Raw genomic sequence first — 24,713 nt, 5'->3', positions numbered from 1 at the left:
ATTTATTTAAAAATTATATTCATTCACCCCGTTCACAAAAATGGTTAGCTTCTACAAACAGTAACTCACATGGCCGTGGCTTGCTATATAAAGCAGGCAGACAGGCATCGAGGCATTCAGTTACTGTTCGATTGAACGTTAGAATGGGCAAAGCGAGTGACCTAAGAGACTCTGAGCGTGGTATGATCGTCGGTGCCAGGCGGGCCGATTCCAGTATCTCAGAAACGGCAGTGACTAGGGTTACCGAGAATGGTGCGACTGTCAAAAAAAAACATCCAGTCAGTGGCAGTCCTGTGAGCGAAAACAGCTAGTTGATGAGGCCGAATGAGAATGGTAAGAATCATGCAAGCTAACAGGGGGCCACAAACAGCCAAATAACGGCGCAGTACAACAGTGGTGTGCAGAACGGCATCTCGGAACACACAACTCGTCAGTCCTTGACACGGATGGGTTATTGCAGCAGACAACCACACTGGGGTTCCACTTCTATCAGCTAAAAACAAGAAGTGGCTCCAATGGGCACACTATCACCAACACTGGATAATTGAGGAGTGGAAAAACATTGCCTGGTCCAACGGTAGAGTCAGGATTTGGCATAAGCAGCATGCGCCCATGGCCCCATCCTGCCTGGTGTCAACGGTACAGGCTGGTGGCGGTGTTGTAATGGTGTGGGGAATGTTTTCCTGGCACACGTTAAGTCTTCTGATACTAATTGAGCAAAGTTTCCAATCTCAGAAGAATTCAGACTGTTCTGGAAAAGCGGGGTCCGACCCGGTACTAGACGGGTGTACCTAATAATTAGCCTCCGAGTGAAATAAATATATATACACATACACAGTGGGGAGAACAAGTATTTGATACACTGCCTATTTTGCAGGTTTTCCTACTTACAAAGCATGTAGAGGTCTGTAATTTTTATCATAGGTACACTTCAACTGTGAGAGACGGAATCGAAAACAAAAATCCAGAAAGTCACATTGTATGATTTTTAAGTAATTAATTTGCATTTTATTGCATGACATAAGTATTTGATACATCAGAAAAGCAGAACTTAATATTTGGTACAGAAACCTTTGTTTGCAATTACAGAGATCATACGTTTCCTGTAGTTCTTGACCAGGTTTGCACACACTACAGCAGGGATTTTGGCCCACTCCTCCATACAGACCTTCAGGTTTCAGGGCTGTCGCTGGGCAATACGGACTTTCAGCTCCCTCCAAATATTTTCTATTGGGTTCAGGTCTGGAGACTGGCTAGGCCACTCCAGGACCTTGAGATGCTTCTTACGGAGCCACTCCTTAGTTGCCCTGGCTGTGCGTTTCGGGTCGTTGTCATGCTGGAAGACCGAGCCACGACCCATCTTCAATGCTCTTACTGAGGGAAGGAGGTTGTTGGCCAAGATCTCGCGATACATGGTCCCATCCATCCTCCCCTCAATACGGTGCAGTCGTCCTGTCCCCTTTGCAGAAAAGCATCCCCAAAGAATGATGTTTCCACCTCCATGCTTCACGGTTGGGATGGTGTTCTTGGGGTTGTACTCATCCTTCTTCCTCCAAACACGGCGAGTGGAGTTTAGACCAAAAAGCTCTATTTTTGTCTCATCAGACCACATGACCTTCTCCCATTCCTCCTCTGGATCATCCAGATGGTCATTGGCAAACTTCAGACGGGTCTGGACATGCGCTGGCTTGAGCAGGGGGACCTTGCGTGCGCTGCAGGATTTTAATCCATGACGGCGTAGTGTGTTACTAATGGTTTTCTTTGAGACTGTGGTCCCAGCTCTCTTCAGGTCATTGACCAGGTCCTGCCGTGTAGTTCTGGGCCTCACCTTCCTCATGATCATTGATGCCCCACTAGGTGAGATCTTGCATGGAGCCCCAGACCGAGGGTGATTGACCGTCATCTTGAACTTCTTCCATTTTCTAATAATTGCGCTAACAGTTGTTGCCTTCTCACCAAGCTGCTTGCCTATTGTCCTGTAGCCCATTCCAGCCTTGTGCAGGTCTACAATTTTATCCCTGATGTGCTTACACAGCACTCTGGTCTTGGCCATTGTGGAGAGGTTGGAGTCTGTTTGATTGAGTGTGTGGACAGGTGTCTTTTATACAGGTGACGAGTTCAAACAGGTGCAGTTAATACAGGTAATGAGTGGAGAACAGGAGGGCTTTAAAGAAAAACTAACAGGTCTGTGAGAGCCGGAATTCTTACTGGTTGGTAGGTGATCAAATACTTATGTCATGCAATAAAATGCAAATTAATTACTTAAAAATCATACAATGTGATTTTCTGGATTTTTGTTTTAGATTCCGTCTCTCACAGTTGAAGTGTACCTATGATAAATTACAGACCTCTACATGCTTTGTAAGTAGGAAAACCTGCAAAATAGGCAGTGTATCAAATACTTCTTCTCCCCACTGTATATATACACACAAATGTATAAGTTATACAAACATACAGTTGTCAGTCAAATCGACTGAAATCCTAGTGATTACCACCCAAGCCTAATAAAAGGGTTATACCGGGGTATTTTGAAATACCCGCGGTATGATTTTTTCAAAATACCCCAGTATAACCCTTTATTAGGCTTGGGTGGCAATCACTAGGATTTCAGTCGATTTGACTGACAACTGTATGTTTGTATAACTTATACATTTGTGTCAGTGTTACTTTGGCACAAAGTACTAGATAAGATTATCTAGACAATGCATTGAGTCTATCTAAAATGTCTGGACAAACCCTCAGGAGAGACAATGTAGTTAGTGTGTTTGACAGTTTCCTTAATAAACATTGTTACATCATCACAAGAAGCTATTGTTGGTGTCGATTCCTCATCACAGAAAAATTACAAGAAGAGGAAGGTCTTTGGTTAAAACACACCATGGGACTTTCACTCACGTCAGCAATCCTAACAGAACAACCAGCTGAAATGAATCATGGGTGATAACAGAGAATTCTTGAAATAACATTTCACAATCTGTAATGGGCTTTGGACAATAGCGCTTGTTATGCCTTATTACTGTAACAATATCTACAAATCTAACACTATCTCAATATTGAGTTTGTTCTGTGCAGTGGGATCAGTTCAAAAGCTTCAATGTTACACTTTTTTTTACCTTCTGACTTCATTGACGAGTGCTGAGAAGGGCTTCTCCCAGGCATACATTTTGATGATCCTGATTCCAGACACCACTTCATTCATTGTGCGTATCCTATTGTCAGTCAAGGCAGCTGTTTTACTCCTGCAAGGAAAGGACAGTCATATATTAGGTCTGGGTTCCTCAACCCCCCAGCTATTTTATTTTTGGAAATCTGTTCCAAAGTATTCCCATGCATAATAGAGAGATACATATGATTGTATACAAATGTAAGTAAGGTTTGAAATTACTATGATTTAGTCAAATATATCTGTTTCGGCTTCTTGCAGCCAATTTGCAGTCTACAAATGTAATTGTTTTCCAGCCCCCTGAACATCTGCTCAAGAAAAATAAAAAATCATCCCGCAGCTGAATCTAGTTGATGATCCCTGCATTAGGTTAAAAAAGACCACATATATATATTTCTTAGACAATCCTTGTTTATTGACAAGACAGCCAATTGTGCCCTCACATGGTCCACGCTAGGGTTAGGCGTCCCGCGTGCTAGCGTAGCAACAACTACTACGCGGCTTCCCTGTTCCGTCTATTGCTGTACACTATGATCACATGGCTACATAGCGGATGCCTGCTGGAATGTTCATTTATCACGGTACTCCACTTTGTTTACCTTTGTTTATCTGTCGGCCCTAGCCCCGAACTCAGGCCCTGTGTGTAGTTAACCAACCCTCTCTGCTCATTCATCGCCATTTTCTCTGTTGTTGTCTTAGCTGATTAGCTGTTGTCTTACCTGTTGTCTTAGCTAGCTCTCCCAATCAACACCTGTGATTGCTTTATGCCTCGCTTTATGTCTCTCTCAAGATTTCAATATGCCTTGGATACTGTTGTTTAGGATAGTTATTGTTTTAGTTTACTGCGGAGCCCCTAGTCCCACTGTACATGCCTCAGATACCTCCTTTGTCCCACCTCCCACACATGCGGTGACCTCACCCAGTATAACCAGCATGTCCAGAGATGCAACCTCTCTTATCATCCCTCAGTGCCTGGGCTTACCTCCACTGTACCCGCACCCCACAATACCCATCTGCACATTATGCCCTGAATCTATTCTACCACACCCAGAAATCTGCTCCTTTTATTCTGTCCCCAACGCACTAGACGACCAGTTTTGCTAGCCTTTAACCATCCTACTCCTCCTTTGTTCCTCGGGTGATGTGGAGGCCAACCCAGGCCCTGCGTGTCCCCAGGCACTCTCATTTGTTGACTTCTGTAATCAAAAAAGCCTTGGTTTCATGCATGTTAACATCAGAAGCCTCCTCCCGAAGTTTGTTTTACTCACGGCTTTAGCACACTCCGCCAACCCTGATGTCCTTGCCGTGTCTGAATCCTGGCCTATGAATTTCCATACCAAACTACAACATTTTCCGTCAAGCTAGAACTGCCAAAGGGGGAGGAGTTGCAATCTACTGCAGAGATAGCTTGCAAAGTTCTGTCATACTTTCCAGGTCTATGCCCAAACAGTTCAAGCATTTCATTTAAAAAATGAATCTCTCCAGAAATAAGTCTCTCACTGTTGCCATCTGTTATAGACCCCCCTCAACTCCCAGCTGTGCCCTGGACACCATGTGTGAATTGATTGCCTCCCATCTATCTTCAGAGTTCGTTCTGTTAGGCGACCTAAACTGGGATATGCTTAACACCCCAGCAGTCCTACAATCTAAGCTAGATGCCCTCAATCTCACACACATTATCAAGGAAAACACCAGGTACAACCCTAAATCCGTAAACATGGGCACCCTTATAAATATTATCCTGACCAACTTGCCCTACAAATACACCTCTGCTGTTTTAAATCAGGATCTCAGCGATCACTGCCTCATTGCCTGCTTCTGCTATGGGTCCGCGGTCAAATGACCACCCCTCATCACTGTCAAACGCTCCCTAAAACACTTCTGCGAGCAGGCCTTTCTAATCGACCTGGCCCGGGTATCCTGGAAGGATATTGACCTCATCCCGTCAGTTGAGGATGCCTGGTCGTTCTTTAAAAGTAATTTCCTCACCATCTTAAATAAGCATGCCCCTTTCAAAAAAATGTAGAACTAAGAACAGATATAGCCCTTGGTTCACTACAGACCTGACTGCCCTTGACCAGCACAAAACATCCTGTGGCGGACTGCAGTAGCGTCGAATAGTCCCCGCGATATGCAACTGTTCAGGGAAGTCAGGAACCAATACACACAGTCAGTCAGGAAAGCAAAGGCTAGCTTTTTCAAACAGAAATTTGCATCCTGTAGCTCCGACTCAAAAGTTTTGGGACACTGTAAAGTCCATGGAGAACAAGAGCACCTCCTCCCAGCTGCCCACTGCACTGAGGCTAGGTAACACGGTCACCACCGATAAATCCATGATAATCGAAAATTTCAATAAGCATTTCTCTACGGTTGGCCATGCTTTCCTCCTGGCTACCCCAACCTCGGCCAACAGCTCCGCACCCCCCGCAGCTGCTTGCCCGAGCCTCCCCAGCTTCTCCTTCACCCAAATCCAGATAGCAGATGTTCTGAAAGAGCTGCAAAACCTGGACCTGTACAAATCAGCTGGGCTAGACAATCTGGACCCTTTCTTTCTAAAATTATCCGCCGCCATTGTTGCAACCCCTATTACCAGTCTGTTCAACCGCTCTTTCGTATCGTCCGAGATCCCTAAAGATTGGAAAGCTGCCACGGTCATCCCCCTCTTCAAAGGGGGTGAAACTGTAGACCCAAACTGTTATAGACCTATATCCATCCTGCCCTGCCTTTCTAAAGTCTTCGAAAGCCAAGTTAATAAAACAGATCACTGACCATTTCGAATCCCACCGTACCTTCTCCGCTGTGCAATCTGTTTTCCGAGCTGGTCATGGGTGCACCTCAGCCACACTCAAGGTACTAAACGATATCATAACCACCATCGATAAAAGACAGTACTGTGCAGCCATCTTCATCGACCTGGCCAAGGCTTTCGACTCTGTCAATCACCGTATTCTTATCGGCAGACTCAATAGCCTTGGTTTCTCAAATGACTGCCTCGCCTGGTTCACCAACTACTTCGCAGACAGAGTTCAGTGTGTCAAATCGGAGGGCCTGTTGTCCGGACCTCTGGCAGTCTATGGGGGTACCACAGGGTTGAATTCTCAGGACAACTCTTTTCTCTGTATATATCAACGATGTTGCTCTTGCTGCGGGTGATTTCCTGATCCACCTCTACGCAGACGACACCATTCTGTATACATCTGGCCCTTCTTTGGACACTGTGTTAATTAACCTCCAAACGAGCTTCAATGCCATACAACACTCCTTCCGTGGCCTCCAACTGCTCTTAAACGCTAGTGAAACCAAATGCATGCTTTTCAACCGTTCGCTGCCCGCACCCGCCCGCCCGCCTAGCATCACTACTCTGGACGGTTCTGACCTAGAATACGTGGACAACTACGAATACCTAGGTGTCTGGCTAGACTGTAAACTCTCCTTCCAGACATCTCCAATCCAAAATCAAATCTAGAAATCGGCTTTCTATTTCACAACAAAGCCTCCTACACTCACGCCGCCAAACTTACCCTAGTAAAACTGACTATCCTACCGATCCTCGACGATGTCATCTACAAAATAGCTTCCAATACTCTACTCAGCAAATTGGATGTAGTCTATCACAGTGCCATCCGTTTTGTCACCAAAGCCCCTTATACCACCCACCACTGTGACTTGTATGCTCTAGTCGCCTGGCACTCGCTACATATTCGTTGCCAGACCCACTGGCTCCAGGTCATCTATAAGTCTAGGCTAGGTAAATCTCCGCCTTATCTCAGCTCACCGGTCACGATAACAACACCCACCTAGCACGCGCGCCAGCAGGTATATCTCACTGGTCATCCCCAAAGCAAACACCCCCTTTGGCCGCCTTTCCTTCCAGTTCTCTGCTGCCAGTGACTAAAACAAATTGCAAAAAATCACTGAAGCTGGAGACTTTCATTTCCCTCACTAACTTTAAACATCAGCTATCTGAGCAGCTAACCGATCGCTGCAGCTATACATAGTTCATCTGTAAATAGCCCACCCAATCTACCTACCTCATCCCCCATATTATTTTTATTTACTTTGCTGCTCTTTTGCACACCAGTATCACTACTTACACACCATCATCATCTGCTCATCTACCACTCGTGTTAATCTGCTAAATTGTAATTACTTTGCTACTATGGCCTATTTATTGCCTTACCTCCTCATGCCATTTGCACACACTGTATATAGACTTTCTTTTTTTAAATATTGTGTTATTGACTGTACGCTTGTTTATTCCATGTGTAACTCTGTTGTTGTTTCTGTCGCACTGCTTTGCTTTATCTTGGCCAGGTCGCAGTTGTAAATGAGAACTTGTTCTCAACTCGCTTACCTGGTTAAATAAAGGTGGGGGGAAAAAATGTTATGGTCCACGCTAGGGTTAGGATTATGTTCTCATATGGTCTATGCTAGGGATAATCATTACACATCATAAAAGCAGGCCAAAGATCAGTTTATAAAGCAATTGGTCTGGTCATTGGGTTTCATATTGGGCAAGAAAAGGCACTCACTGACCTCCCTGCTTGTTTTGAAAAAGCTTAAGCTCAGACTCCTATCTACATTGTGTGTTACCTGAACTTGGAGAAGAGCCTTCCGAACATGGTCTGCGTTGGCATAAGGATGACGAGGACGGCCATGCCTGCGAGGCATGATGGTCCAATCTCCACCCACAGCAGCCCCAGGACGGCCGCCGCCTGGAGAGGCCCTACCCACAGGAAGTGCAGGAAAATGGTCACCTGTAACCAAGAGGGATCACGTGTTGGAACTCATAGGGGGAGTGTTTCTAAACAAGAACAGGATTTTGGGAGGTTATGGTACATCAGTTGTCTCAAATTCCCTCCAGCGTGCCACCACAGTGACTTATGGGCCTGATGTGGCCCACAAGCCATGAGTTGTAGACCCGTGTGTTACATCTATAACATGGCTGCTTCATCGACACTGTAGTTTGATGCTACAGTCACTGAATTCAACTGTGCACGTTCCATTCAGCCATGTTCTAAACAGTAATATGTAGCAGCATCTTTCCTTGACTTTGAATCATTGACCACAATATGCAACAAAACAGGAGGGTGGAGTAGGGCAGTGTTTCCCAACTGTGGTCCTTGAGTACCCCTAACAGTACACAGTTTCATTGTAGCCCTTGACAAACGCACCTCATTCAACTCATTGAGGGCTTCATGATTAGTTGACAAGTTTAATCAGGTGCACTTGTGCAGGGTTACAATAAAAATGTGTACTGTTGGGGGGTACTGGAGGACCAGGATTGGGAAACACTGGAGTAACAACTCAAAATGTTAATTTGTCTGCCAGGTGCCCGGAGAAGCCTGTGACTCTGACCTTTATCAAAATGCACAGTACTGTACTTTAAAAACTCAAGTGTTACTTTGCCTGGCACCATGCAGGTTAACAACTCAGTCAGCCTTGTGGGATTTAGGCAATCTTCCAGGGTTGAAGTAACAGAGCTGATATTGGATTGGGTCTGTGTCTGCACAGTGGATCAAAAGGTCTTAAAAGTATAGGTTCATTTTCAACAGTGTATTAGCAACAGTAGAAAGCGCTAAGTCAGCAATATGCAAAGTGACAAAAAAATAAATGCATTACAGGGTTCATACCTCATCAAACTTGTTGACATCGTTGGATAGCAGGTTCACTATTTGGCCTGTGGTTGTTTTTCCCATCGCTGCGCTGCTGAGACACAGGGCCTGGGGTGACACATACATTACCAAGTTAATTATTGAAAACTCAATAAATAACCAGGTAATTTGTCACAATACGAAGAAGAAAATACCTACATGTCAGTTTGGAAAGGCAGTCATACCCTAGAGCAGGGTTTCCCAGCCCTCTCCTCAGGGACCACTAGTCGCTTCACATTTTTGATGTAGCCCTAAACTGGCACACCGGATTCAATTACTCTATAAATCATCAACCCCTTGACTAACTGAATCAGGTGTGCAAGTTTAGGTTTAAAAATGTGAAACGTATGGGTTGGGAAATACTGCCCTAGAGCAGGGGTGTCAAACTCAATCCAAGGAGGGCCAAGTGTCTGCGGGTTTTTGGTTTTTCCTTTCAATTAAGACCTAGACAACCAGCTGAGGGGAGCTCCTTACTACTTAGTGACCTTAATTCATCAATCAAGTACAAGGGTGGAGCAAAAACCCACAGATACTCTGCCCTCTGTGGAATGAGTTTGACATGTGCCCTAGAGGGCAATCTCAATCCTTTAGTCTGCCAAGTTCAAGTTCAGGACATCAGATACGACCTTGAAAAAAACTGTTTAAAAAAAGGTCTGTAGACATGTGTCTCTTATACTGACCTTCTTGTAGATCATGTGACACATGGCTACGCGCATCTTCATGCCGGTCCTCTGGACGTGGAAGAAGTAGAGGTGATGCGTGACGGCCAGGATCAGGGTGGACAGACAGACACCAGCAGCGTAGCCAAAGGCCTCATACAGTGTGTCCATATTATCAGGATCGTACTTCTCAAAGTATTGGATCAGCTTTCCCAAGAACACTGGCTGGATCACCTTAATCACCTCCTATTGGGGGAACAAGAGAGGTAGAGAATACAGAGGATATGAGGTGAATCCACAGCTTGATATATAAAACATATGGCTAAGATATCATTAATTCCCTAGCAGGGTACCGGTTAGTCTTACACAGGCTGTGTTTCTCTTCTTCTACGTACCTCAACAAGAGTAAAGATCCCCAGCACTGCGTAGGGTTTCCAGTAGCACTTGATGAGGACTTTGGTGAGTTTGGGAGGCCTGAGATCTTTGGCAGCCTTCTGCACCTCATGGTCCCAGTGCCTGAGGAAAGATGGCCTTCATTTTACTTTGGGAGAATCTCAATTGCAATGATTTGATTTCTTACGTCCTCTCCAATGACTTTTGAGGACCGACGACGCAAGGAATCCCTATAGGTACCTGGACGTTCAATTCTGCGTTGCATCATGTGGTGATACAATTGTACTTAAAGGGGCAATCTACAATTGGTACATCCATTTCAATTAATGATATATAGCCATTGATTTGTGAGCTTAGTTGAACTGTCTTACTCCATCACAACACAAAATACGCCACTGTGTCTAAACAATGTTATTGTAAGCAAACACTATACATCTTCAAAACTATAATTCTGACCTCATGGATGGTCAGTGTTTGCATCCATTGCTCCGTCTGAATTTTAGAGTATTAATGTGTAACTCAAAGATAAACTCACTGAAGGTTCATAATATAAACATCAGATCAGTCTTGAATGACGCCCTAATTACACACCAATGTGTCACCAGATCACACATGGAACACCTTTAAATAGTTCTGAAGTAACTAGATTGATTTGTCATTTTAAAATATATCGATGTCGTATTCCCTGCAAAAACAATATTTTAAAATAGTTCATATTACTCTACCACTTGCGGGCCGAAATGGACCCACTGCAATATTTGACACCCCTGTTTAGATAAAGACAATGGATTGGTCAGTATGACCACATTTAAACAGACATAGGATATGTTATTTAAATGTGTGTACCTCCATTTAGTATGATACGCTACGTTGCGAATAGAATAATGGTCCGGTTACTAAAGACAGAAACAAAAGTAGGTCGGGGAGCATGGGTCCATCCAGCAACGCAAAGGTTACATGTTTTAGTCATGTCAGGGACAACTGTAGCATTTTAGCTAACCCTTCCCCTAACCTCAACTTAAATTCTCCATACCTGCTAAGCAAATACTCCTGACCTGCTGCTTTAGCCACTAACGTTAGCCACAAATGCTAACAACGCAACAAGAAGCCTGGTCTCAAAGAAAGATGTATAATACTATATGTCCTCCAAGATGCTTGATACATTCAGTCATCCAATTTGTATGATGTGGTATAACCGTTATTACATTTTGTAAGGTAACATATACTAAATGGAGAGAGACAAATGTACATTCCAAATCTCCCTGAGGCCAGGTTGGATAGGTGAATATTGACAATGTCTTGGTGAAATGCTGAAAGACTGTTTATTTTTTCCCCTCATCATTTACAGGAGGGTATGCATGCTTCCTTTTATAACTGTCCTTGAAAGCAGACAGGACAGGCAGCATGTAAAATATTAACAAGGACAGGTTAAATGCAGCAACTCCTTTCCATTCATTTATCAAAGGGTAAACAGCCAACAGGATATGGCTTTCATGATATGCTTGGTGTATAGTAGTGGTAGGATAAACATCCTCAGGTGGGCGATAAGCAACTGGTTTGAAGGCGATTCCGCTATTACGTTTTATTTAAGGTGATGTTTGAGCTTAATTAACCACAATTCAACAGGCCACTTCTGTCTTGGTTCAAAATGATACATTTGCCATACCTCTGTAGTTCCTCTCCCAGACTCTCAGATCCATCCTCCGGAAGCACTTTGTACATGTCATCTTCCTCTAGCCTTCGTTTGTATCCAATGCGGAACAAAGGATTTAGCCAGCTAATGAAAAGGGAAGAGAGAATATATGGAAAAGGGGAAGAGAACAGAGGTAGAGATGAAGAGAAGTGTTTAATACATGTAGTGTTACATTCAGGACGAGCAGGGCAATGCATGCACTAGACCAGAGGTTCCCAAACTCGTTCCCGGGGCACGTTTTTTTTCTTCCTAGCACTACACAGCTGATTCAAATAAAAAAATCTTGATGATGAGTTAGTTATTTGAATCACTGTGTAATGATAGGGGGAAAAAACTAAATGTGCACTCCGAGAGGCTCCAGGACCGAGTTTGGGAAACGCTGCAGTAGACCAGTGCGTCCTAAACTTTTTCACTCACTCATTTCATCTAGGGCTGGGAATTACCAGGGAACTCACAATATGATATTATCCTGATTCTTAGGTGCCGATATGATATGCATTGTGATTCAATACTGTGAGTTTATTGTGATTCAATGTTCCAAACATATTGCTCACCATATGTCTGCTGCAGAGGGACAAGAGAGAGCTATGAGAAAACGAGTTATGATCTGTCATGGAAATAAAAAAGTGGTGAAATTAATTGGCTCCCTATTTAAAAAGAAGATAGAGAACATGCTATGATGGAAAAAAATACTGGAGATTTGGTACAGCTACAGCAAACTAGCACAAAAATAATATTGGGATAGTCAAAACGATAGCTACATAATCGGGATATTATTTTTGATCTATCGTTTTCCCCGATCACTACTTTCATAATCACCTGACATTTTATACAAGTTATACATAGATCTAAGGTCTGCAACGACAAGAGGGAAAACTGATGATGCACTACCCAATTTCGAAATTGCACCTTGTGCATTATACTACTACAACTTTTTTTTCTTTTTTTTAAGTTTTGGTTATTCCTCATCTCCACTACCTCTCCAAGCCCCCACTGCAGACCCCTCGCAGCCCCCAGTTTGGGAACCACTGCAGTAGACGCTCTACTCTATTTGTGACATAGGCCTACTGGTAGCATGTCTTTGTAAAAAGCATTTATTGCAAATGCTTGAGTACCCAACTGTGTGCACTGTGCATGTAAAATGTACAAATTGTCAGCAAATGCCTTAGCAAACGTTGTTTTAAATACCTACTCGTCTCCTTTTGAGCTCATTTGCACTGAAAAAAAATTACGATTTTGCTCATAACATTGTTTTACCCGTTTGTACATTACTGTATTTATACGTGGGGTGGGGTACTGTTTTTCAACTGGAAAAGTCAACAACAAAAATTGCTGGAGCGCGTCTTTAATGTAAATATAAGGCACAGATGGTCTCATTCAATTCAAAACGAGGCATCCATCCTTTCCCTTCTCGCAGAGGTTTACCTCTGAGTGTATCCGAAACAAACGAGATGGGGATTAATAGCCTAGTTTGCGCAAACAATATTCTTGGTTCATAAATTACTGGAATCTTATTTGGCACCATACATAATCCAAGACTGTATGAATCAACCGGAAATTGTGATTTCACAGTGGGGGAAACCATGGAATTACATGGGTAAAACGCACTTTGTGTTATAAACCAGACTAGTGCTTTAAGTTATAAGTGTTCATTATGACGTTATACCTCATTTAATTAAACAGCAAATCGTTCAACCTCTCAAATTAAAATTGACCAAAGATTTTTCGAATAGCCTAACAGTAACACTTTCAGTAAAAACTATAACGACTTTCTGTAGAGCCTAGCTCAGCTTCCTTTCAATAACCCGGCGGCGAAGGTTGTTGACTTACCAGAAGAATACCTGGGAGAAAAGATTAGCTGTTGCCGATGGATTCGTCTTCGCATCTTTTTTTACCGGTTCCATATTTCCCTGCTGGCACTATTCAAAGGCTTGGCCAACTTCCATGTGTGCGGTACGACAAAGTCTGCTACCTCCACTCTTCAAAACTGTTACTTTATTTCCTGTTGTGTAACTTGGTTGCACGCACATGGTAGTAAATTACAAGACAGACAGCCAATAGAAAATGTGAGAATTATGTCAAGCCAATCACCGATCTCGAGTCAGAATTGTGCTGTGGCACGCCACGCGCTAGCTAGCGCCAAACTGGGTCGTCCCTAGTTACCAAAATCATAATCCCCGCCTATTTCTAAAATGTATCTTCTTAAAAACATTTGTTTTCACCTAACCTTAACCACACTGCTAAACTTATGTATAACCTTAAATTAAGATCAAAAAGCACATTTTGGTTTTCATAAATTTTTACGAAAAAGCCCATTTTGACTTTGTGGCTGTGGTAACTAGTGGGAAACCAGAGAGCCGTGGAAATATAGTAATTGGTGGCAATCAATAGCCGAGACTGAGGTCTCATTCATTAATGTCCAAAATGTAAATGCATAGTACTGCATGCTACATCCTTTCTAGGGGTAGAGCCAAGTTGACTCTAAGGGCAACTTCGTTCTACCTGGAGCTAACTTCGAGTTCATGAACCTCCTGGTTCACTTGAAGGCATTGGTTTGTTGACAACATGAACTCTACGAAGATACTGCTGCAAACTAGTAAGGTCATTCCACAAATTCAGTGCCTTTTGAGAAGTGTAACTTAGTCCCCAAAAACTTTAGATTTCACCTCATTTTAACATTCTGTCATCAACTCAATAAAAAAACAAGTTTTCCCATCTCAAAAGGACAAATATTTGGCACTTATTTAGTGCCTATTTAGTGCCAAATAAAATAACAAGGTTGACCTTAACAGGGATGACGAATTATTTTTCAATCAGCTATAAATCCCTTTGTGACAGGGGAAATGGAAGGTCCTTGTGTGAAACAGGGAGTGGCAATTGAATGCAAGCTTCACAAATTTGTGTTCATTGTTTCGACCTGCTCAGTTTTCTACCACAAAACACCAGAAAATGGCCAAAAACAGTAGAACCAGCTCACCTGCTTTTACTCTACGATTTGACAATTAGATGTTCAATGATTCTTTTGAATAAAAAAATAAATAGTTTCACCATATTAAAACGAGAGTTCAGTTCCAGTAACAGGGTTGACCTTAAAATGAGGGACAGGCATCAATCACTAATCACATGAAATAAATAATAATCTTCAGAAATTACTTTGTCAAAGCAACAAAATAACTTGGGCTTTACAATGATGGTGAAACTTGGAGACATTTTGGGATTATGTGGGTTAAAATATTGGCACTTTAGCAAGCCTGTATTCATAGAAAGAAATCTGGTTTATTGAATTCTCCATGTGTTCTATATTAAAGGGCACTTCATTTAATATAACAGGCTTTTAAAATTCAATATTGGTGCATAATTTCTACTTAAAATATCAAAGAAAAGGTCATATTTTTGTGGAACGACCCTCTAACAAATATAAATGAGACCTACAGTCTTGAGAGTTTAAGCACATCAACATCAAACATATCACTGTGTAAGTGTGTGAAGCCACCTATAACAGTTATGTACCATACCTATTTGTTATTTGGTTACAAACAAATAATAAAAACAATAGGGATCCTGCATCTTCGGCGCTAAGAACTCTAAATAGGTGTGACACAAAACTAACTGTAAACCTGACTGTGTGTTCATGTTCCTGAATCCCGGCTAACAAAAACGTATCCTTAGAACATACGTAGCCTATCAGGTTCCAGGGATGTGATCTGGTTTCTCTCTCTAGCAGAATGGGTAGTAAACAGTGACACCATAACAACCATCTGTTATATATTAGTGCTGTGGCAAATATGTACTCAGTGAGGAGCTAACCTTCAAGCAATTCATTTGAACCACATGTAACCACACAGAGAGCAACAACTTTTCAGCATGCACATACACTATTCTTGACACAAAGCATTTCTGAATGTAATTTTCAACAGTAAAAGCTACTGTAGACCTGCTGTAAGGCTCACTAAAGCATCGCTCTCTCTTTTCTCTCTCGCCTCTCTCTGTATAGCCACATATATACCTGGCGCTAACATGCATCCTTTTTCCTGATCTTGTCCACATTCTGATTGTGCCCACATTTTCAGAAATGTGTCTACACATTGTATTCAAATGTGGCTCATATCTTTCCACTGTGTCCGCATTGTGACCAGATTTCCTGGTCCCTCCCTGTATGCAAATGATTTGACATTTAAGACACATATTGATGCCATAAGTCAATGGTCCCATTGGGCACACACTGGTTGAATCAATGTTGTTTCTACGTAATTTCAATGAAATTCAAAGAGGGGAAACGTGTTTACATTGCCAAAGCAAGTGGAATAGAAAATAAACAAAAGGGAAATAAAGAAGGGAAATAAACAATCACAAATTATCAGTAAACATTACACTCACAAAAGTTTTAGGCTATGTTGTAATAATGTGAAAGTAGTTGAAGTATGAAAGGGGAAATAAATAAACAGATAAATATTGTTTGTATTTACAGTGGTGTTTGTGTTCCACTGGTTGCCCTTTTCTTGTGGCAACAGGTCACATATCTTGCTGCTATGGTGGCATACTATGGAATTTCACATAATAGATATGGGAGTTTATCAATATTGGATTTGTTTAAAAATTATTTGTGTTTCTGTGTAATCTGAGGTGAAATGTGTGTCTCTAATATGGTCATACATCTGTCAGGAGGTTAGGAAGTGCAGTTCGGTTTCCAGCTCATTTTGTGGCCAGTGGGCACATAGTCTGTCATCTCCTGAGAGCCAGGTCTGCCTTTGGCGGCCTTTCTCAATAGCAAGGCTATGCTCACTGAGTCTGTACATAATCAAAGCTTTAATTTTGGGTCAGTCACAGTGGTCAGGTCTTCTTCCTACTGTGTACTCTCTGTTTAGGGCCAAATAACATTCCAGTTTGCTCAGTTTTTTTGTTGAGTCTGTTCTAGGTTTTAAATAATTCTCTTTTTGTTTTCTAATAATTTGGTTGGGCCTAATTGTGTTGCTGTCTTGGGGCTATGTGGGGTCAGTTTGTGTTTGTGAAGAGAGTCCCTGTACCAGCTGGCTGAGGGGACTTTTCTCCAGGTTCCCCTCTCTGTGGGTGAGGGATTTGTTAAGGAAGATTTGACAATTGCTTCTTTGTAGGTGATTGTACAATTTAATAATATTTTTTCTGGATTTTAATAATTAGTGGGAATCGTTCTAATTCTGCTCTGCATGCATTATTTGGTGGGTTTTTTTCTGCATTTCATTAAACTTAATTGTACAATCTAGTGGGCTCTGGTAGTCTTTAATAGCTGAGTCTAAGATTTTTAATTGATCATCTATATGTTTTCACTCTTTGTTCTTTGTTGTAGGGCCAAAAAGATTGTAGAAGTGGTTTATCCATACATCTCCATTTTGGAAAGATAACTCTTCATGTTGTTGTTTGTTTAGTGTGTTCCAATTTTCCCAGAAGTGGTTAGATTCTATGGATTCTTCAATTACATTGAGCTGATCTCTGACGTGCTGTTCGTTATTTTTTCTTCATGTATTTCTGTACTGTTTTAGCGTTTCATCAAATCAATTTTTATTAGTCACATGCGCCGAATACAACAGGTATGCTTACTTACGAGCCCCTAACCAACAATGCAGTTAAAAAAAAAATACGGATAAGAAATAAAAGTTACAGTGGGGAGAACAAGTATTTGATACACTGCCGATTTTGCAGGTTTTCCTACTTACAAAGCATGTAGAGGTCTGTAATTTTTATCATAGGTACACTTCAACTGTGAGAGACGGAATCTAAAAAAGAAATCCAGAAAATCACATTGTATGATTTTTAAGTAATTCATTTGCATTTTATTGCATGACATAAGTATTTGATACATCAGAAAAGCAGAACTTAATATTTGGTACAGAAACCTTTGTTTGCAATTACAGAGATCATATGTTTCCTGTAGTTCTTGACCAGGTTTGCACACACTGCAGCAGGGATTTTGGCCCTCTCCTCCATACAGACCTTCTCCAGATCCTTCAGGTTTTGGGGCTGTCGCTGGGCAATACGGACTCAGCTCCCTCCAAAGATTTTCTATTGGATTCAGGTCTGGAGACTGGCTAGGCCACTCCAGGACCTTGAGATGCTTCTTACGGAGCCACTCCTTAGTTGCCCTGGCTGTGTGTTTCGGGTCGTTGTCATGCTGGAAGACCCAGCCACGAACCATCTTCAATGCTCTTACTGAGGTAAGGAGGTTGTTGGCCAAGATCTCGCGATACCATCCTCCCCTCAATACGGTGCAGTCGTCCTGTCCCCTTTGCAGAAAAGCATCCCCAAAGAATGATGTTTCCACCTCCATGCTTCACGGTTGGGATGGTGTTCTTGGGGTTGTACAAAATGTGGAAAAAGTCAAGGGGTGTGAAAACTTACTCAAGGCACTGTAAGTAGCACACAATAGGACATTTTTCTCTGTTGAGATTATTTCCTTATTTATTTCTAACCAGATGTAAAATGTTCCTGTTTTTATTATTTAATTGAGTGGGTTAGGTCTGCTCTATACCAAATTAGCATACCCCCTGAGTCTCTTCCCTGTTTCACACCAGGTCATTTGGTGGATGGTGTCACGATCGTTGAAATGATTAGACCAAGGCGCAGCGTGCGTAGAGTTCCACATAATTTTAATAAACCGAAACTCACTGAACAAAAACAACAAACAAACAGACCGACCGACCGACCGACCGACCGACACGTGAGGCTACTGTTGTGCACTCAGGCAACTAAATGTAGACAAGATCCCACGAAACACAAAGGGGAAATGGCTGCCTAAATATGATCCCCAATCAGAGACAACGATAAACAGCTGTCTCTGATTGGAAACCATACCAGGCCAACATAAACCATTAATCCCCTAGATGACTCACCATAGTCACTATCACGCCCCAACCAACAGAGAATAAACAGCTCTCTATGGTCAGGACGTGACAGATGGGACTACCAGCTCTCTGTAACCTAGATGGAAACCAGTGGGTCCATCTCCTCTATATCATGTTTCTTGTAGGATGACAAAGTCTGGGTTCCTGCTCTTTAGTCCAAATGCAGATCTTGTATAATCCAGGATGAAATAGTCAAAGCTTTGTGTTACATAGTGTCCAGTGTTGTTATTTGTGTGGTTTAGGCTCGAACCATTAGGTGTAAGCTGAGTATCTGGTGCATGCCTCTTAGGCTGCAGGATGGGGCTTGGGCGGGTGTATTAGTGGGGGTTGGGCCTGTTGCTCTGCTTACGGCCTTTCTCTATCTCTCTAACTCTCTCTTTCTCATTATCTTCATTACAGCAAATAACAGAGATAACACCCTCTGGGTGTGGTGCATTGGCTGAAACTAAAAACAGCAGAGTCATGCTATCTTGCTGTAGCTTTTTAGCTCCTCTCTGGGGCAAAAGCTCAGGGAGAACAGCCAACAAGGGATTACACTGTTGCCCTGCTCAACCAACTCAGTAAAATTCATCAAGAAAGGATCAAGGCTATTCCCTTATTGAAACCTTGTGATACGATTAATCTTCTACATCAGCGTTTTTCCTTATCCTTTCTCCCCCTCTTCGTTTTCTCTTTCCCTACTTGTAAGGCAAGTGGCCATAGTCAAAGGACTGGAAAAAGGAAATGTATGTCACCATAAATTGATCTGTGCGAAGTGTGGTAATCTTGGGATTATGTAAACGGAAAAGACTAGAAAACATGATGCAATACACACTAAAACCAAATGGTTCTATATAGTGCCAAATAAGAGTTATTTGGCTTGTAACCATTGTGGACCCCTTTTTGGTTTGAAGGTTCTATAAAGAACCATGCTCATATGGTTCTAAATGGAACCTGAATGGTGCTATAAAGAACCCTTTCCTACAGTTCTATAAAGAACCATTAAAAAAGGTTCTATATAGCACCAAAAAAAGGTTATTCTATGGTTACAACCCTTTTTGGGGCTATATAGAACCTTTTTTAATGGTTCTTTTTTTATGTTCCAAAGTATTCCCACGCATAATAGAGAGACATGTGCCCTTAGAACAGCCTCAATTATGTTGTGTCAAGTTGGCTGGATGTCCTTTGGGTGGTGAACCATTTTTGGTACGTACAGGAAACTGTTGAGCATGAAAAACCCAGCAGCGTTACAGTTCTTGACACATACGGGTGCGTCTGGCACCTACTACCATACCCCATTCAAAGGCACTTAAATATTTTGTCTTGCCCATTCACCCTCTGAATGGCACCCACACAATCCATGCCTCAATTGTCTCAAGGCTTAAAAATCCTTCTTTAACCTGTCTCCTCCCCTTCATCTACACTGATTGAGGTGGATATCAATAAGGGATCATAGCTTTCACCTGGTCAGTCTATGTCATGGAAAGAATAGGTGTGATGTTTTAACAAATGCTCTTATCCAGAGCGACTAGGGTAAAGTTCCTTGCTCAAGAGCACACCAACAGATTTATCACCTAGTCAGCTCGGGTATTTGAACCAGTGACCTGTGGCCCAACGTTCTTAACTGCTAGGCTACCTGCCGTCAAATATTATATCTGTTTGTGCTTCTTTTGGTCAATTTGCAGTCTCCAAATGATTTGTAATTATGTTCCGGACCCCTAGCCATCCGCTCAAGAACAAATCAGCCCCCATGGCTGAATCAGCTGATGATCTCTGCCAAAGGCTTTATTGTTGAGTTAATTGACAAGTTGAATCAGGTGTGCTCTCTCTGGAAAGGCTGGGGTCCCTGAGGAGAGAATTGAGAACCACTGAGTTAGCCAACAGTTCTCAGTTGACATAAGGCCTTACATGAGTCTTTCACAAGACACAGCATTGGTCATGTATCAAATGTAATGGCGTAACACAGCAGATTACATAGACTGGAATGACACTCTCACTCACGGTTGCACAAAAAGAGCTGTGAGCAAACCACGCCCCAATTTTTTTTCGCAACCTACATTTTAATGACCACTAAAAAAAGCGAATAACCCTTTTGTGAACTGTAAAGGGCCATTGAATAGCTCAAAAGGTTCTTTGGGTTATTATGGTTCCTCATAGAACCATCACCTTTCCCAAAGAACCTTAAAAAATTCCATTGAATTTTGAATGGAATAAGCAAACTCTCATATACAAGCTTGTACATACATTGTGTTATGACATGGTAAAGGAAAATATATATTTATCTGAGGTTGTCACATTTGAACTCTTGGAGTCATGGATGGACTTTGCTTCACAGCTCAATCACGTTGTCTGCCTAGTTACACATTCAGTCATTCTGTCATTTGTTGTTACAATTTCTTCCTAACAGAAACACTTGGATAACCTACCCATGACCCCAGAATTTGGACCCACTATTTAGGGGTCAGACAGTGTGACCTCAATGGAAATCCACTGACATTGCTAATGTCTACAACACAGTATACTAATGGTAGGAAAGTGAAGTGGCATTCTCTCAACCGTAGGATCACACTATTAAAAAACAGATTATGTTCACCTTAGTTTTTATTTGACACTTTTCTGAATGAAGCTGAACCTTATGTGCTGGTTTCCCAGCCACAAAAAAAGGGAAATCTCTTTAAGAATGTATTTTTAGTCCTGAACGTAGCTTAATCTAACCCTATATGACCTTTACATGAAAGTCAATCACCAGGCGAAGAACCATGCCTTTGTGATGCCATACTGTGTTCATACGAGAAGGGTGACATATTGTTGTCTTGTCTAAGTATCCTATGATGCTGTGCCATTGTCATGACAGCACATATTCCGCTTTATCATTGGAGCAGCCCTAGATCAAATCTCTTTGGCAACAGCTGCTCTGGCAACACATCCAGATGACATAAATACTATTGTCAGGGGTTTTTAATGGGCCGCACACCACATCCTCACCTCACCTTGTTTATAGAGGGTCACATGGTCAACGCATAGCCGTCTGTAATAGTTTAGTGTAAATGGTTTTCTTGAGATTTCAGATGTCATTTATTATTCCATTTGACTGGCTCTAGTCACTGACACAAAGAGGGAAATTAGCCCACAATAGTGACTGTTCAGAGGAGCTAGTAACTCTCAAAACAGAAACTGCAGGCTGGCCCAGCCCTCAAAATGACTCTTAACAACTGTACTCAAGAGCTTTTATTTATTTTAGGGAGGCATGCGGCCAAGCGATTAGACTAGAGAGGTGAGCCAGCAACTGGAAAGTTGCAAGTTTGAGTCCTGGGTCTGACAGTAAAAATCTGGTGGGAAGTGAGCTGGCAACCAGAAGGTTACTTGTATCAATGCCATTGCCTCCTGTTGTGCCCTTGAGCAAGGCACTTAACCCTGAAAAATCAACTGCTCCAGTGTGGCAGCCCCTTGCTCCAATCTCTTCAAGAGGGGTTGGGATAAAATCTTATCTTAATGGTCTTTCTCAAGAATTCTGCCTTATCTGTATTGTTCTTATCCACCCACACACCTCTGTGAAGTAGAGGTGTTGTGTTCACGTTTTGTAGGTCTGGTCATCTGATTGGACGTTCACTTTTAGAGTATTCTATTGTCCAACAACTCAAATAGGTCAGATGGTTATAAAAGGGAATCAGATTCCTTGTGTGTTTCTCTTGGTTCCTGCTCTCCTTCGGTGAGGTCAGAGTATGTGAGCAGAGTGGAGCTGGAGCGTACAGGGTCGTCCACCTCTACCACAAAGGGACAAGTAGGATCAGGATGAACAAAAATCCATACAGAGGTGAAACGTCCCTTGAGCAATGCCTGTCAGACTCAGGAGTCAAGCAAAAACGGATCTGGGGCTTGTGCGTTATGACCGTGGGAGGCGCTGCAAACGCACCAAAGTTGCGTATAAAACGCCTGTAAAAATTGCCAAACCCGAGGAACCAGGTTCAACATATCAACATATCCCTAAGAGTGTCATTGACCAATGCTTGAAAGACTGTCGGTGAGTTCGATAATCCGAAGGGCATGACTAAATACTCATAGTGACCACTAGGGCTGTTAAAGGCAGTTTTCCACTCATCTCCCTCCCTGATTCTCACCAGATTGCTGGAGGCGATTGAAACCTGCCTCCAGCGACTCCCGGATGTAATTGTCCATGACTGCTGCTTCAGGAGTCGAGAGGGAGTACAGACCCGGGGAGGTGTGGAGCCGTGGAGGAGTTCTATGGCGCAGTTGTATGGACGATGGGGTGGAAGGGTGGTGGCTTGCCTCTTACTGAAGGCCACCTGGAGGTCGAAGTATTCGGGAGGGAGAGAGGAGAAGTCTTGGTCTTCAATGGATGCAGGAGGACACGGCAAAGCTCTTGGTGGGGGTCTTAGACATTTAGTCTGGCAGTCCTTACCCCAGTCTAGTAGGTGTCTTGTGGACCAGGAGAATGGTGGGTTAAGTAGTGCTAGCCAGGGGTACCCTAGGATAAGGGGGTTCTCGGGAACAGTGATCAAAAGAAAAATAAGAGTCTCTGAGTGGTTCACCACAACCTCCAGTAGAATGGGCTTGGTCTGATATTCCACTTGACCGGAGCTGATAGGCCGTTCATGGAGGGTTTGAATCTGCAGAGGGATGGGACACTTCACGCAGGGGATTTGTAATTCTCTGGTGAAGTCCTGATCAATTAAATTATCTGCGGCCCCGGAGTCCACGAAGGCTTGAATCTGGTGCTGACGGTTGTCCCAGTGGAGGGTTACGGGTAGTGACAGACGGTGACTGGGTAGCCGGGAGGTAACTGCACAGCTCATCAGGGTCTCCCCCTTATCCTGGCGAGTCCTAGCATTTCCCATCAGCTCTGGGCATGTAGCATGGAGAAGGCAGAGACCTCCGCAGTAAAGGCAGCAGCCTTAGCGCATGCGCCTGTCACGCACCTGTGAGCTAAAGAAATGTGTGCGTCCCAGCTGCATGGGCTCCTCAATGCTGGATTCGGGAGGCTTGGGGTGCTCAGGAAACCGGGATACTGGGGTGGTGTCAAAAAGGCACTGTCTTTTTTCGTCCACCAACTGGGTGGTCGAAGACTCATCGTAGCTTGGCAATGAAGGCTAATATGGAGCTGCAGGATGGTGGCTGCTGTTCCCACACTGCCGTTGCCCATGCCAGGGCCTTGCCCGAGAGTAGAAAGATGATGTAGGCGATCATGGCCCGATCGGTGTGGAATGAGGAGGACTGTAGCTAGAACACCAGAGAACACATTGAGTGAAGGACCCATTGCATCCTCCCAGGTGGCCGTCATACCGCTCGGGGGCTGGGATCTTGGGTTCCCGGTGCAGGTTCCCTGGAGGAACTACGGCGACATCTGTAGCACTGGGCGATGAGACTTGGACATTGGCTCCTCCTGGGTTGAGGTTGGACTGTGGTTGGAGGGAGTTGGAAAGTGCCCGGAGGGTCTCTGAAATTTTGGAGAGTTTTTCTTGCTGCTGCCACAGCAGTGCTCCTTGGTGGGTTACAACTTTCTTGATCTGGGTGATCTCTGCTGGGTCCATGTTTGGGCAGAAGCTTGCTGTGACGTGGTAAGGTTGGACCCAGGTGAAGAGAAGAGAACAGACGAGGAATCAGTGTTTAAGGAAGAACTTAATACTTTATTGAGAAACGGTTGCCACAGGATAACAGTACACTTGAAAAAAAAAACAACTCAACAAACGTCTCAAACTCACTCAGGAAACGAACGCATATGGTAAACAATTCAAGCTTCTGCAAAGGACAACAAAAAAACACATCTCTTTTAACAGGGAAATCATAATGAGTAAATTGGACACACCTGAGTGTCGTTAATGCCTCTAGGACGGTCTCTGCCACTCTCTGGTGACAGGTGGAACCATGACAGAAGGCAAGACAAATCAAAGTGACATATTTATGTAAGAAATGGTCTGATATCAAACTGTTGATTCAGACCTCTAGGAGACATGGTGCACAAACGGTGAATCGAATCCAATTCTCTTCTCAATAACAGCTTATCAGTATCCCTCCCACCTAGGAGTCTTAACATGTTCGATGCCAATGTATTTCAAAGAGCTAATGTTGTGACGAGCCTCCATGAAATGAGTAGCCACAGGGTTTCTCTGGTCAAGGGTCCTGATATTACTCATGTGTTCTGCTATCCTTGTTTTCAGAGCTCGTTTCATTTTTCCTACATAGCATAGACCCCAAATACACTTGATCAGGTATATCAATTTTTTTGTGGAACATGTAATGATGCCCTTAATATTAATGACCTTGCCCGTAATAGGGTGA

General features: G+C 43.0%; 1 protein-coding gene across 2 annotated transcripts in view; it reads right to left on the bottom strand.

Annotated features, from left to right (window-relative positions):
• LOC139532322 (ATP-binding cassette sub-family C member 4-like) overlaps positions 1-13,598 on the bottom strand; it is a 28,908-nt gene extending 15,310 nt beyond the window's left edge. The window contains exons 1-8 of one of the 2 annotated variants that reach the window (XM_071329782.1): positions 13,393-13,597; positions 12,117-12,169; positions 11,536-11,646; positions 9,872-9,992; positions 9,498-9,722; positions 8,797-8,886; positions 7,757-7,920; positions 3,114-3,239 (exon numbers count right to left, since the gene is read on the bottom strand). In XM_071329782.1, coding sequence (XP_071185883.1) covers positions 3,114-3,239; positions 7,757-7,920; positions 8,797-8,886; positions 9,498-9,722; positions 9,872-9,992; positions 11,536-11,591 — 782 coding nt within the window. In that variant the 5' untranslated portion in view covers positions 11,592-11,646; positions 12,117-12,169; positions 13,393-13,597. Of the gene's footprint in view, positions 1-3,113; positions 3,240-7,756; positions 7,921-8,796; positions 8,887-9,497; positions 9,723-9,871; positions 9,993-11,535; positions 11,647-12,116; positions 12,170-13,392 lie in introns of both variants that reach the window. The other variant, XM_071329781.1, reaches the window with a different exon arrangement.
• Positions 13,599-24,713: the final 11,115 nt, after the last annotated feature.

Source organism: Salvelinus alpinus, chromosome 10 (genome assembly GCF_045679555.1).
Source record: "Salvelinus alpinus chromosome 10, SLU_Salpinus.1, whole genome shotgun sequence".
Classification (NCBI taxonomy): Eukaryota; Metazoa; Chordata; class Actinopteri; order Salmoniformes; family Salmonidae; genus Salvelinus; species Salvelinus alpinus.
The sequence above is the reverse complement of the archived record's forward strand: the minus strand, read 5'-3'. Positions and strand labels throughout refer to the sequence as shown.